At 42.2% G+C, this 14,387-nt stretch overlaps 2 protein-coding genes and 1 long non-coding RNA gene across 3 annotated transcripts in view; 1 reads left to right on the top strand and 2 right to left on the bottom strand.

The window, feature by feature from the left end:
* Window positions 1–230: 230 nt before the first annotated feature.
* On the bottom strand, window positions 231–7,405 carry LOC105662358 (uncharacterized). The gene is made up of 3 exons (XR_001095833.2): window positions 7,265–7,405; window positions 1,652–1,894; window positions 231–698 (listed from the first exon to the last, which is right to left on the bottom strand). It is a non-coding gene; the product is annotated as an uncharacterized LOC105662358 (long non-coding RNA).
* LOC100881746 (trehalose transporter 1-like protein) lies at window positions 3,210–10,919 on the top strand. Its single transcript, XM_003702828.3, has 5 exons — window positions 3,210–4,296; window positions 4,755–4,811; window positions 7,077–7,212; window positions 7,306–7,625; window positions 7,969–10,919. The coding sequence occupies exons 1-5, from the start codon at window positions 4,234–4,236 to the stop codon at window positions 8,911–8,913; spliced, it is 1,521 nt and encodes a 506-aa protein (XP_003702876.2). The 5' UTR covers window positions 3,210–4,233; the 3' UTR covers window positions 8,914–10,919.
* Window positions 10,284–14,387, bottom strand: part of LOC100883585 (cytochrome P450 307a1) — a 28,552-nt gene continuing 24,448 nt past the window's right edge. Inside the window, exons 2-3 of the mRNA XM_012283976.2 lie at window positions 12,983–13,774; window positions 10,284–12,905 (exon numbers count right to left, since the gene is read on the bottom strand). Of these exons, the coding sequence (XP_012139366.2) occupies window positions 12,577–12,905; window positions 12,983–13,774 (1,121 nt within the window). The 3' untranslated portion in view covers window positions 10,284–12,576. The remainder of the gene's footprint in view (window positions 12,906–12,982; window positions 13,775–14,387) is intronic.

A 14,387-nucleotide genomic window follows, 5' to 3' on the forward strand; every position in this document is an offset into this window, starting at 1 on the left:
CATTGAACATCATCCCGGGGGAGGCCGGAAGGGCCACCCCCATAATACCAAACTAATCTTTACGGCGGTGCCCGGACCACCGAGGCACCGCCGTCCCCCCTGGGGCAGTGTGCAAGGCGTCCTGGGCCCCCACCCAGGACGCCACTGCGCCTGAACCTTGACCCCCTGCGCAGCCTTAAACCGTAAAAGACAGGCATGAGCAGCAAATTTTTACAAAGAAAGTAATCAAAGAAAAAGTAGACGAAGCACCGACAATGATGACGTAATTAGTTTTTACATATTCCTTAAAAAGTGTTCCTTAATAAGAGTTTTATTGTACTATCATTATAAGAGTACAGACATAATATTTTTCTGCCTTGTTTTCGAACATGCATACGTCTCAGCGTAGCTCATGGACATGTTTCTGCGTTAAAATATGATAGTACAATAATTACAACATAATAGTACAACTGTTATCATCTATTGGTCAATAACGGTACTAGCGCCATCTTGCGATTGGTGTTACGGAACTGCTCCTGATAGGAGGATCACAGAACATCAGAAGAGGTATACGCAGCGGGCCTCCTGATAAGCTCTGCGCATGACCAATCGAAGCAAACTCGCTCCGCCCACTCAATAGAGAGCGTGCGTAGTCGAAGAAGAGTGGCTCCGCCTATCCAGCATGGCCTTCTTCCTCCGGTCGGTATAATGGTTACCATCTGCAAAAAGAAGTAGCATTGAGAACTCGAGGAATTTATCGAGGGTAATTGGAAGGTAAGTTTAAAGTGATATCGGTAAATTATCGACATGTTGACACTCGAGTGTCCTGATGGTAAATGATCGATCTCGTCGATAAATACCCACTTATTAAACTTTGACCAAACTCTGTTAGATGGCGCGGTAACCCGTATTAGAACGATTTATATATTTTTATATGTAACGAATCTCCAAGTTAATTAATACTTTCACAACGTACAAAAGTTGAATATTATTACTTTCCAAAATGTATTACCATCTTTTAGATCGAAAAATTTGATATTTTATGTACCTGTACAGAAACAGTATAGGTGGCGGTGTCTAGCGGCGGGCTTTAGCACTGACAGAATAAAGCTCGCCGCTAGATGGTAATAGTGGTTATTTTTTTTAGAGATAGCGCGCGTAAATATAAATTTTGGAGAATGTATTAAAGCGAGATTTCTCGAATACTTTTTATTCATTATTTTACAGTAAATTGTTATTTAGTTTTTGTTACAAAGTGACCAGTTTGCTCTTAAAAGTAAGTGTTTGTCAAAGTAAAACACGAAGTGATAATAAAAAATTATCTATGTGTTCGCCAGAATGAAATTACAAGAAATTACAAGAAATGAGATTTGTCAAAATGTACGAAATCAGTTCAGTAAATGAAATGTATTTGAGCTTATCAGTGTCTATAAAGACCCATACTTTTTTAAAAGACATTAGTCCACCGAACAAACAAACGACTACGTTCGGAGAAGTCGGAGATGCCGACTGAACGTAGTCGTTCGATTACCGCGGCTTAAAACCGTACGCTAAGTGATATATTCGAGAGTTATCGTTGCGCACGAAAAAGAGGGGAAGGGTTCGTGAAAATTCCCGGGCTAACTCGATCGAGAAGATTATTGCAAAAGAAGAAAAGAATGTTTCGGCTTACCTAACGTGCAGGATTACTCTTCGCTTGGGCGTTCTCCGATTCCGTAATGGAGCGAAAGTAAAGGCGAGGCTTACGTTCGCTATGACGGCCGAGCAATTATCGTTCCACCTGTGCTGCTGGTTGGATTTCATCTCCCGAAACACGTTCTGGTTTCAAGGCCAAGGACACAGGCGAGTAGTAGAGGGAGGTCAGTGTTCGGCGACGTCGATCTTCCTCTCTGCCTCGTCAGCATACCTTCTGCATCTATTGACACGAAACTTTAGAAAAAAAGGTGAAAAGAAATCGTGATCAACGTCCATCGAACCATCGGCGACACGTAAAACCGATCCAAGACATCCGATAGACATTAAATTGTTCGATAGGACGTTGACGAGAAAATTAACTGAATTATTTGTGAAGAGAGCTGTAATCTCGTTAATTGAAAGATTGTATGCATATCAAATTTTTGATAAATGCAGCAAGAGTTAGGTAATCGAGAAAGTCGTAATCGACGATCTGACAATAAACGAGACGATACGAATTTTCAAGGAAACGGAAGAGGAAGCAAATAAAAATATCCGAACAAGTGGTTTAAAACGACTAGCGCGAAGAAAATTATCCACTTGATAGGTTGCTGCATCTCCCGGCGTATTTGTTTACCGCCGCAGTTGGCTTTAATTAAGCTGGATATTTCTGTCGATTCCCTTTGCTTCGTTTAAGTTCATTGTCACTCGCGTACTTGGCTTTTGTTATCGCAGAAAAATGATATTTCGAAAGAAGAGGCAATAAACGTTAAGTGGTGTGAATCATACAGGAAGTTACGCGCGTCGTAACAAATTAATCTCCCAGCGCATATGCGCCTAAGAAAAGAGATGATTTAAGGGATGATTAATGTATCGATCATTTTAATCCGGTTTAATTTAATGTGTCACACGCTGATCCTCCAAGAGACACCGACGATCAGCTGGAATCTTCGATCCAAGGTCTGTGCGACTAAACGAAAGAAAATCCGTTTCTACCACTTCCGCTTCATTGTATTTGCAGATATTTTCTTTGCAATACATCGTTGCAATCCCATTCTATTCCTGTCGCTTAAAATACGACGGATCACGGTACAACGCGAGATTTATTCAATTTTAAATCCTCCGACGTCGAAGAGTCAACTTTAACCATTGCGAGATAGATTTCGACTAACAGATTTTGACGGAACCAAATAGTTTTATAGGACAGAATTTCTATGAGATTGTTCGATTTAATTGCGACAAGATCAACAATAATTATCTAAAGATACAAGTTCTTCGTACATCGTATTGTTTCCGAAACACTCAAGCGATAAGAATTAACTTCGACATGTTTGTCAAAAAATAAACGAAATTTTCCCAAGTGTCTCGCGAAATCTGTTCGATCTAATTCATCGATTTGTCTACGCACGATCGATAAAACAAATCGTTAACTTATCTAAAGGATTAATGGTATCGAGTTCCATCAAAAAGGTTCTTATCTTTCTCAGTTTCTTTTCTTGTTTGGACGGCCAGTTCGATCGGCGGAATCGTCAACCTCCCACGCATTTCGAGCGGTCGTCTCGTTCGCGAGACGCTCGGACGAACAGATCGCGTTACGCAATCGATTCCTTTATCTGTCGGAATTCACCGACCTCATATACGATTTCGCGCGATCTCGCGCCGCCAGAAACGGAATATCGCGACGCGGCCGCGGATGTGAATGGTCCTCGCGACGATCGTCAACGAAGAAAGCCGCATCTGTAACCGCAGCGAATAAAACCGGACCTGCATTCGGTGGATAACGAGTCTACGAGTGGCTGTTACATCGACTGTAACCGAGTGTCGTTCATCGTAGACGAGGTTGCTTACGAAGGGCCAATTATCGTTCCAGACTTAGACGCAAGGTTAGACAGTTGGAGAAGTGCTACTCGAATTCGATCTTGGGAAGAGTCGAAAGCTAGAAGAGGATCGCAAATGACAAGAATTTCGAAGCATCTTGACCAGACAACTGGAAAATTAGAGAACTCGAACACCTTACTAGACTCGAAAGCTGAGAGAAGAGTCCTTAAATTTTTGGAGAGATTCAGCATCGAAATGTTATCGTTTAGAAATTTAGGACCGGTTTAAAGAAAACGTTGAAAAATAGTTTCTTGGATTCGAGGGTTCCTGCGAAAATTTTGTTACGATCGAAATGAATGGCAACTTTCAGGCAGGCTCGAAAGACCGAGTTTAAAAGTTTTCTTCTCGAACACATGGTGAGATGAATATATGGGAGATAGAGGAATGCGAGAACAAAGGTTGCTGCGAGTTGAAAAAGGTTCCTTGCTCGTTGTTGAAAAAAATCTTGCTCGTTTTCTTCGGGGACGTTTGGTTGATGAGCTTTTTTCTGGGCATGTGGGAAATTATGGAACGAACTTGGGAACTCGAGTAGAAGAAGGGACACCGAGTGTATCCTAAGCTCCCCTAATAGGCATTTATAAGTCTTGTATCTCTGTGATATCGCGCTTCGTAAAACTTCTCGTCGAAGAAGAGCAGAGAAGGAAATAATATACTCGTTAGTTCGTAAAGCGCGAGTCGAGTGAGCAAGAAAGAACGATAAAAATGAGTATCGTGAACGGAGTAAATAATTCGAATGGACACGTGGATGGACATTCGGAGAACAAGGTAAACTCTTATCGATATATTTTCCGTCAAGTTCGATATAATAAAGAAACGATTCTTTATCGACTTTCCCTCGATTTAAGCGAATTTCTATGTAACTGATTAGTTTTTCCGGTAAACGCAGCTTGCACTAATTTATCGGTTATCGGATCTTAATTATGGTTTAAGGTCGCGTTCGAAACATTTCTAACAATTTGACAAAATTAACACGATAGCAACGTTGTTTCGACTCGCCGCTGTTCGTTTTCAAAATACCACGAAAATGTATTATAATGCTTTTTCAGTCGCTTCGCGGCAATTCGAAACGTCGAAACAAAGTAGAGGTCGAACATTATCGTAACTCGGTTACGTAAATTAATTTATAATCTTGGAGAAGCGATAAAGTAACTCGAGAACGAAGTGTCTTTTCGATAATCGACTGTCACAAATTGATTATTTTTCTATTTGTTGCCGGTCTTCAGATGGAACCAAACACCGAGGAGGAAAAAAGACGAGAAAAAAGAGGGGTCTTGTATCAGGTAATATTATCTCATTAACAATCATAAGTCGCTCCAATTCGTTTACCAAAGTTTTATCGATTACGCAGTAGCGACAGATTCTGAGTCACGATTTGCAAATCTGTTTTGCACCAACAATTATCGCGCGTTGTAAATTGCGTTTATCTCCGCCGAACTCGAATAACAGAATCTGTAGACATACAGTAAGAAATAGAATTAAAATCTTCTGACTAGGCGGAGATAACTGATAGATAATTAACCGATAATAGTTCGGATCTTTTATCAGAATTGCGAACGAACATTGAAACTTGACGATCAAAATACTTTGCATCGAAACGAAAGTATTTCTATCACGAAACTGCATCGCTGCACGTTGTATTATCACGAGATAGATCGTCACGCGACCGAGTCGTTTAGAAGAAAAATCTGTACGATTTGAATTTCATAATTTTCCAACATCAGCATTGCAAAACGTACGGTTCAAAAGATTATATTTTTTAATCGTGTAAGCAAATGTTTGGAAGGATATTTAAAGAGGTCTCTCTCCTTTCGTAACTGCAGCGAAAAAGTCTGATAACGTTATTTTTATGGAAACCAGATAAGTGCTCGAGTACTACGAGAACGTTAATCCCTGGTAGCTATCTGTTTTTTACGGCGTACCGAAACTGATTTTTGCGAGACTTACGTTGATCTAATAATGAAACGAGAGATAGTTCGTTATCGATGTCTCGAAAGGGTTTGTGCACAGGTTACACTATTCGCGAATGAACTCATTGATGCAGAGAAAGGGAAAGCTAAACAGTAAGTAAAGGAAAGAAATACGGGTCCAGGATCGACGTCGAACACCTTGTACCACATAATCGGAATATTTTCGTGTCCGTCGAAGAATTCAATGAATCTTAGGAAAATGGCATATTTCAAGCTTGCGTGAGACTTTACTAAGATCGTGTTACTAGCATTGGCGTCATTCGATGAGAAACGCGAAGGAACGAGAAAGAGGATCCTGTTGTATTGACTTACGTAAAAAATTCCAATCGTTGGCCTCTTATCTGCGCAATAAATTATAGGAGACGTTCAACAACCGTCACGGACGATTAAATATTTTTATTATTTTTCTCTCGACAATAAGTAGCCGCAACAAATATCGCGAGAAAAAAATTGTTTGATCGACAGGTTTCAGTGGTTGACGATATCGATTCGTGCATTAGTTTAATGGAAGCGCGATAACGTTCCATTAAACGTCCGACACTTTGCCTACCATCGGTTTACGAAGAATCAAAGGGAAGGTGAGCCTCTTTCAACAAAGCGAAGAGGAGTTATTGACCAGTTTCTTTTTTTATCCGAATGATCGGGTCGCATAACGCGGACGGAGAACGGTAAATTATGAATGTCGGTACGCACAAGCTTATTAGAAAGATTTGCGTAACCTGGAATACCATGATATTATCGAACGATTAACGTTGCTTTACGTAAACCTCGTGTGGCGACACTTCAAGGCTTAATTTAATTATTACCTGAGCGTATTGCTCGTCTTCCAAACCTTCGGCCCAAACCGGTTTCGATATTGGTCACTTGAGAACAGGGTGGTTTAAAAGAAAAAAAGAATCTCCCCAATCGAATCGCTCTTAGTTCATTTCGATGTTCTATCCCGTCGTATTTATCCGATTATTATTCATGAACGTTATTAAAGATCTATCGCTAACTCGTCAGAATATATTTTTTTCCTCTTACGTATTCCGAAGATAAACCATTTCGTGTAAGTTGTGCAAAAAATACTGATAAAAAGTAGCGCTATATATTTACGTTAAACGATTATCGCCACTACGTCCTGCAATTGTTGTAACGTCGGAATAATGCTATATTTATCAGCGCGTAATTCGTAATTACTCCGTCGACGAGTTCGATTAGTCTTTCAAAGTCGGTGAGACCTGTTCATGCTAATTAGACTTTATAATCGAGATAATTATGGATTTAAAAGCAACTAACAGCAATCACGAAGACACAAAACTTTATGTAACATGGAAATTTTTCGATATTAACATGCGCGTGCATACGAAAAAAAGCGGTAAGGTCGAAAACGAATTAATAATGGTACTGAGACGCAGGCGTAGCCGTGAAACTATCTTAAACAATCACGGCAAAACGTATCACGGTGACAAATGTCAACGATGCGTAATCCTTATCTCAACACGTTAAACAACGTTCAATGAATTAACGTTGAAGTAAAAATATTAACACCGTATAGCGACAGGTATACAAAATATTTATAGAAGAATTTGCTTTCAGATAATTATGTCCTTGTGCGCTAATTCCTCCGTGCTGGGTCCATCTATGGCCTTCGGTTACAGCGCGGTAGCGCTAGGACCACTGATGTCGGATACCAGCGAGGTGAAGATCGACAAGGTTCAAGCGAATTGGATAGGTCAGTGTGAATTTTCAAGCGTTTCCAGAAAAGTACAATTAGTAAAAATTACCTTGAAGCAGCATCGCCACTGACGATCCAATTAATCCACAGCCACCGCCACGGCACTGGGTATTCCATTTGGTTGCATACTCTCCAGTTACACCATGAGATGCGGAAGAAAGCTGAGCCTTCTGATAACGTCCGTCCTATCCATCGTTGGCTGGATCGTCATCTACATGTCCGGCTCGTATAAACAAATCCTCGTTGGCAGAATAATTTCCGGACTCGCAACTGGCTCAGCTTCTGTACCTGCCACTGTTTATAGCGCAGAAGTTGCTTCTCCGAAGTGGAGAGCGACGATGGTCACGTGGACTAGCATCGCTATTGCCATCGGAGTTTTAATAGTATACATTTTTGGTTACGCATTCAAGGTGAGACCTAATTTATCGTTTCTTTCGAGTCTCAATGATCATTTTCAAACATACAACTTCTGACACGATTTCGTGATAGTATCGTGAAACGACACTTATCATAGATTTGAAGATTCAGTCATTTTCTATCTAACAATATCGGTAATCTTTATGCAATCATCGTTACCGACTTCCATCTATAAATAGATATGTCGTAAGTGGCGCGTTATAATACCTGTCTGCCATCGAATCTTGTCGAAAGAGTCTGAACAGAGTGACCGAACACGCGCAGTACACATATAATGAAACCATGAATCCACACAAGCTTCGAAGTGAAAAATCTGACGATCTTTCTTTCCCAAAGGACAACTGGCGAATGGTGGCTTTGATGTGCGCCCTGTTTCCCCTGGTCTCGGCCGTGTTAACCTTGGCGATCGTCCCAGAAACCCCGATCTGGTTACGAGACAGAGGTCGTCTAGACGAGGCTCTGCAGGTGTTGAAAAAGTTTCACGGTGTGCCAAAGGACGAGTCGCCCCCGGCCCACGTGTACGAACAGCTGAGACAACGTCCACAAAAGAAGAAGCAGAATCTCTTGAAACATCTGTTAAAACGAAACGCCATGGTACCGTTCGCCATCATGGTGTCTTACTTCTTCTTCCAACAATTCTCCGGGATCTTCGTGGTGGTTTATTACGCCGTCGACATCATAGAGAACGCCGGGATCACCTTGGATCCGTACCTAGGAGCGGTCTTGATAGGCCTCACCAGGTTCGTCGGAAGCGTACTGGTGGCTTGCCTGTCGGGAAGATTCGGCAGGCGAATTCCGTCGATCGCCTCTGGTGCTGGAATGACCGTCTTCATGGGCGTACTGTCCGTTTATCTGCTCATCGACAGCACGGGGTACGCCATGAAGGATGGAGGGGTCGTGCCTGTCATTTGCGTGCTCATGTACATTTTCTCGAGCACCTTGGGTTTTCTGGTAGTACCGTTCGCCATGGTGGGCGAAGTTTATCCGTCGAAGGTTAAGGAAGTACTGACGGGACTCACCACGTGTATCGGATACATCTTCAGTTCCGTCATGGTGAAAACTTATCCGGACATGGAGGTCGCATTGGGCAGATACGGAGTCTTCATGTTTTTCACGATTCTGTCGTTCCTCGGTACCTTGTTCGTTTTCTTCTTCCTGCCCGAGACAAAGGGAAAAACGTTGGCCGAAATTGTGGACATGTTTTCAAAAAACGGAAAAGCCGCCGATCGGTCGGAGAGAGAGAAGATGATGGTCCTTAAAGACGCATCGGCGGCTGTGTAAAAATCCGATATTTCTTGGACCGATATTAATTGATACGAACATTTTCTTTTACGTCGATAGACAGTTGTCGACGATAAGCCTCGAACGGCAGCTGGGTCAATCTTGGCGCAGATGCACCTTCGTGGCAGTTCGTGTGTCTAAAAATGAAAATGAATCGAAGCATTAATCTACGCATTGGCTCGACAAGGATTTGAGTCTATCGCTCGAGAGTTGCGAGATCGAAATAAGCTTATCTTTTAGAGCGTTATACTTATCGTTCGAGGAATAGAAAAGAATAGGCGAGACGAAGAAAGTTAGTGCGAACCAGAGGATATTAGATGCGATACATTGGTCGAGTGAAATATGAAAAGGCTCTTTCCAGCGAGCATCGCCTACTCCTGAAAACGAGAAAAATCGTTGTTAGAAGGAGAAAAAAATTCGATAAAAGAGATTGCGAAGGAGGAGACTCGAGTATCAACTAGTCTAAAAACAAGTGAAAAGTAAAAATACCAAGTTGTGCAAGAAATACCTGCCGTTTGTGTTCATTTACTTTTGTATCTTTTAAGAATAATCTACTAATTTGTCCTAGAATAACGTACAACTATACCTGACAATATTTTTCTATAGCTAACGAACACATTAATTGTTAAACAGCGTAATCTTATATATATATATATATATATATATATATATATATATATTGTTGTTATTCGAAGCTAACTATAATTATTTATAAATAAATTTTGTAACCACGGTCGAAGAGTGGTCGATTAAACATTTTGGTGCGGTAATCTAATTCGTAAATCATTTCTCGTCCTTGCATTATATCGAATCGTGCCAACAAACTTTATAAATGCAGAATTATTTTTCTTCCATTATTTGCACGTCTGTGTCAATATAGATACGAGCTAATCCTATTTGATAATAAATCAGACGCGCGATAAGAATGTCACGAGCGATTGTCATTCTTACTCGAGTAGTACTAATATTTTTTTATCGCAAAAAATAGGATCCTCTTAAGCTCCTCATAGAGTCTACTTTATCTCATAGAAATAATTTTCCTAGACCTCAAGTTCCAATTAAGCCTTGGAATGTTAGAATCTTTTCTACTTATGCCGCCATTTTGTAGGGAAGTTTATTTTGCTGGACATCGTACAAGACTTACACAGCAAAATTTCAAAAACTTTTCAAATTTTTGTCCACCTTTCCTGCGTATTTCGTGGAACGTTCTTGGCGCGTGCCGTCGTTGCTTACTAATCAAAATCATTCGCACGCGACCCGTGTCTTCGTTTACTGTAACGTGTTCGATTAACTATAAACCGATGATTAGAATTTTCGAATGCTAGGAGGGAAAAGAAAAGAAAATAGGTGAACAATAAAACTGAATCGAATGAAAATTTCACTGTTCGCTTTTATTATTAAAATCTTAAATAATAAATTAACAAATGTCGTAACAATCAGGATAATTAAATAACAAACACAAAATAACATACGGATGTAAGAAGCATGAAACGAGGGATGGAGAATGTGATGATAAAAGGGGTAGGATGACGTCTCTAGCTACATATAATAATGACGATAATAATAGTAAGCCATAATAATAATAATAATAATAATAATAACATAATAATAATAATAATAATAATAATAATAATAATAATAATAAGAATCGATGCTCGATAGCAGAAATAAATTATTAACCGCGAGCATTTGTCCCGCGAGAAATAAACTTCTCTCTTTGAGAAAAGCTATTCAGTCGTGTAATAATTGAATATTACAAGTATAATTATTGATTCTCTCGTCTTACTCCAACTCGTTCGTTCTCTACCATTTCCCATCCCATATAGAACAATCACGTAACGCCACCGCGAACAATTATTTTTTTCTAAAACGACGATGGCGAGGGTGGATCTTTAGGAATTTTTTTTCTAGCGAAACAAAAGGTTTTGAAGATAGAATAACGAAGGAAAGGAAGGAAGAAAGCAGGAGAACGAGAGAAGGAACAATATAAGAAGAAAACAAGAAATCGAAGGAGAGGAGAAAGAAAGAAACGTGCCGTGGATTACGCCGAGAAACGAGATTAACAAGTTAATAAGTTGTACGCTTCGGTGCGACGCAAACTTTTCGTTAACACTTTCGATCGATCGAACGATCGAAATATTATTTACGAGTCGAAACATTGATCCAATATCGTAAACAAATTTCACTGCTAATCTTCCGTTCGGATAACGAAAGAGATAACAAGTAGAACCGTGACGAGACCAGGCCGATCCTGAACCGTACTCGAAAACGCTACTAATTTCGTATAAAACTCAAACAATATCGACTCGTCACGATTCTTACGATAAACGCGCGTGTGCACCGAAATTCGCTCGACCGGAATCGATGTCCTTTGAACTCGATATAATACTAAAGTTTCCCGATTCCAGAACGGCGAATAATATTGGATCAATATCGGCACCGACATTGGTCGAGTATTCGAAATACCGCGAACGATACATGTCGAAAGCTGCGCGCGCATTTAGCCGATCGCGGAAACGGTATCGCGAGTCGCTTCGTTCTCGAAAATTTTCTTTCTTTATCTCGCGATCGAACAACCGATCGAACAACGAACGAACGAAAATCGTCTCGACCCATATCGTCTAGGCTTGCCGCTCACGTTCTCGTGTCTCGTCTTTCGAACGAGTACATTATCGGATGACAGTCGGTACGTGATCGTTGGATCAACAGAAAATTCGTGGGACTCGGCGATTTCCGATCCCTGGATCTCGATAGGAACCGTGAATCACCGTGCTCGATTCGTCACGTTCCTTCGGAATCGATCGATTACGAGAAAAAAAAGATAGAAACGTTAAAATCGCGTCGATAAACATAGGATCGGTTTCGAAGGAACTATCGTCGTATTTGTTCGTTCCTGGAAAACTACACCTTTTTTTCTCCACTTAGATCGCGTAATTCGTGTAACGAAGAGTAACTTAGCCTCGTAGCTTATTTCTAACGAAAGGAAATCTATTGAAACTTTTCTTTCGAATTCGACTCCGATAAAAGGACCGACGATCATTCGATAAAACGACGCCTCTTCTATTTTACGTACCTTAGCTATATCCGTAGTCGATAAAGAAGTAAGAAGATGAACGGCAAGACTCGATTTACCTAATAAAAGCGTTCAGCTAAAAAACAACAGTAGTGCTCTCTGGCAGCATCTGACCGTAGTGTCAGTCCCTCTTCGATTCAGTCCAAGTTTTCTCTCCTGATTACGCGGCTGATCGTCTTCGATATGCTTGAAGGGTGCGGGTTGCGGGGCTCGAGGGATGCAGGGGGGAGAATAGTCGTCGCGGTTCGACGGACGATCAACAATTAGCTAGCTTAAGCGTCTAGTAATGTCAGTAAAGCTCTCGTTGCCGTGGAAGCGTCGAATCCTCGTAGCACCGTGACATTCGACCTTCTGTAAAGCTTGTTTTTTTTTTATCTTCCTCGCTAATTACGTGAGAACCTCTCCGTTCGGCCGATTTCGCGTACGCGAAACCGCGAACATCCTCGGCCAAATCGAAACCTTTCTGTCCAAGAGTCTGCCTATTTGCCGGTGAACTTTCGCTTTCCGAAGCTTTCGTCGAGAAGCGATCGGACTCGTCGAGACGGCCCTTCCTTTTCTTTTTAGGCCAATCTTCGACACCGCTCATGGCCCTACCGTCTCTCGAATCGGAACTTGAAGGTCATCTCGGGCATGGCCAGATTACCGATCGGGATCGTGTAATCCTCCTTCTCCACCGGTACTATCGTGAAGTTCTTCAGCAACGTGGCCAAGATCGAGAAACTCAAATACTGGACCAGTTTGTAGCCCATGCACGACCTTCGACCACCACCGAACGGCAAGAAGTGTTCCGGTTTCAACAGTCTGCCGTTCTGGACGAATCTGTCGGGCATGAATTCTTCCGGCGACGTCCACAATTCGCTCGACATGTTCAGGTCGTAGTTGTTCAGGAACAGGAAGGTGTCCTTTTTGATTCTGTAACCTGCAGAACGATATTCCTCGGTAAGACTGTGGGACGGTATCGGAATCGACGATAAAGGACACGCGACGACAACTTACCAGCGATGGAGCTATCCTGATTGGCCACGTGCGGAACGATAGGGCTGGCGATCAGTCTAACGGTCTCGAGGATGATAGCTTCCACGTAAGGCAAGGATCCTCTGTTCTCCAGGCCGACATAGTGGCCCGTGGTGCCGATAGCGTCGATTTCCGCCTGCGCGACTTTCTGAACACGCGGTTTGGTGGCGAGGAAGCCGAGAACCTTCACCAGAAGATTCCCGATGGCAGTGTGTCCTCCGACGATATCCTCCATCACGAACAACGCCGTGTTCCAGGACATTTGTGGCTCCGCGTCCGTCTTCACGTGGTTGATCAGACAGTCCATGTAATTGTTTTCGGGTATCAAGCCGTTCCATGTGTTCAATTTTTCAGAGATGATGTTGTCGATGACGAATTTTCGGATCTCGTGGCTCCAGTGCGCCATTCTTGCCATGTTTCTGTGGTGCAGAGGCATCAAGAACGGTAGGAAATCGGCGGCGTATCCTTGGTTCACCTCGAAGAACACGCGATCGAAGTTGTCGACCATGTTACGGAAACCGACGTGTCCAAAGCGGAAGTTCTTCGAGCATAGATAAGTGAGGAAAATGTTGGCGCAACAGTGGAGGATCAACGGTTTCGCGTGCACGTCCGTCTTGGACAGAGAGTCCAGATGGTCGACCAGGAACTTCATCTCGTCGCTGATTATACCGTTCAGCTCGTTATAGCGAGTGGAGAAGGCTCGAGGGAACGTGTACGCTCGCAGCATTTCTCTTCGCGTCTTCTGAACCTCGGACCAGTTGCAGAACGCCAGAGCTGCAACATTCGATAGAAAAATCGTCCTTTTAATATTGATCAACGTGTCGCAAACACCATTCCGAACAACAGGAAAGAAGATTCGATGTCAAAATTCCGCTGGAGAGAATAGCCGATTTTCGTAATTTATTTATTTAAATGTAAAACGGTTCAACAGGTGACAGGAACAAATCGACAAAAGGAAATCGACGTAGAGATTCAACGATTTTCATTGATGCCACAGTCAAGGTAAAGGAAAGATCGACGCGTTAAACTTGACCTTCCAACGGCATTTCTTGACGCAAGAACGCGAACGCGATTTCGAAACATCGTTGTCAGGCGAAAAGGAAAAATTCGTCGACGCGCGTTCTTTCTCCTCTCCCTTTCCGTTGTCGTGTCCTTCTCTCTCTCTCTATCTTTCACCGGTTCTCCTTCCACGTAGCTCTTTCTCTGATCGCACACGCGGAAATACAAGCCGGCTCGCGCGTACTCGGCAGAAAATCGATTCATCGAGGCGCGCGCGAGCCTGCGGCTCGATTTGAAATCGAAGCGGTCGCCAGCAGACCCAGAACAGGAAGTGACCTGGTTTCTTGCGCCTTTGCAGGATACCACGCTTCGACTCGGTTGCAAACGA

This window comes from Megachile rotundata, chromosome 8 (assembly GCF_050947335.1).
Source record: "Megachile rotundata isolate GNS110a chromosome 8, iyMegRotu1, whole genome shotgun sequence".
NCBI lineage: Eukaryota > Metazoa > Arthropoda > Insecta > Hymenoptera > Megachilidae > Megachile > Megachile rotundata.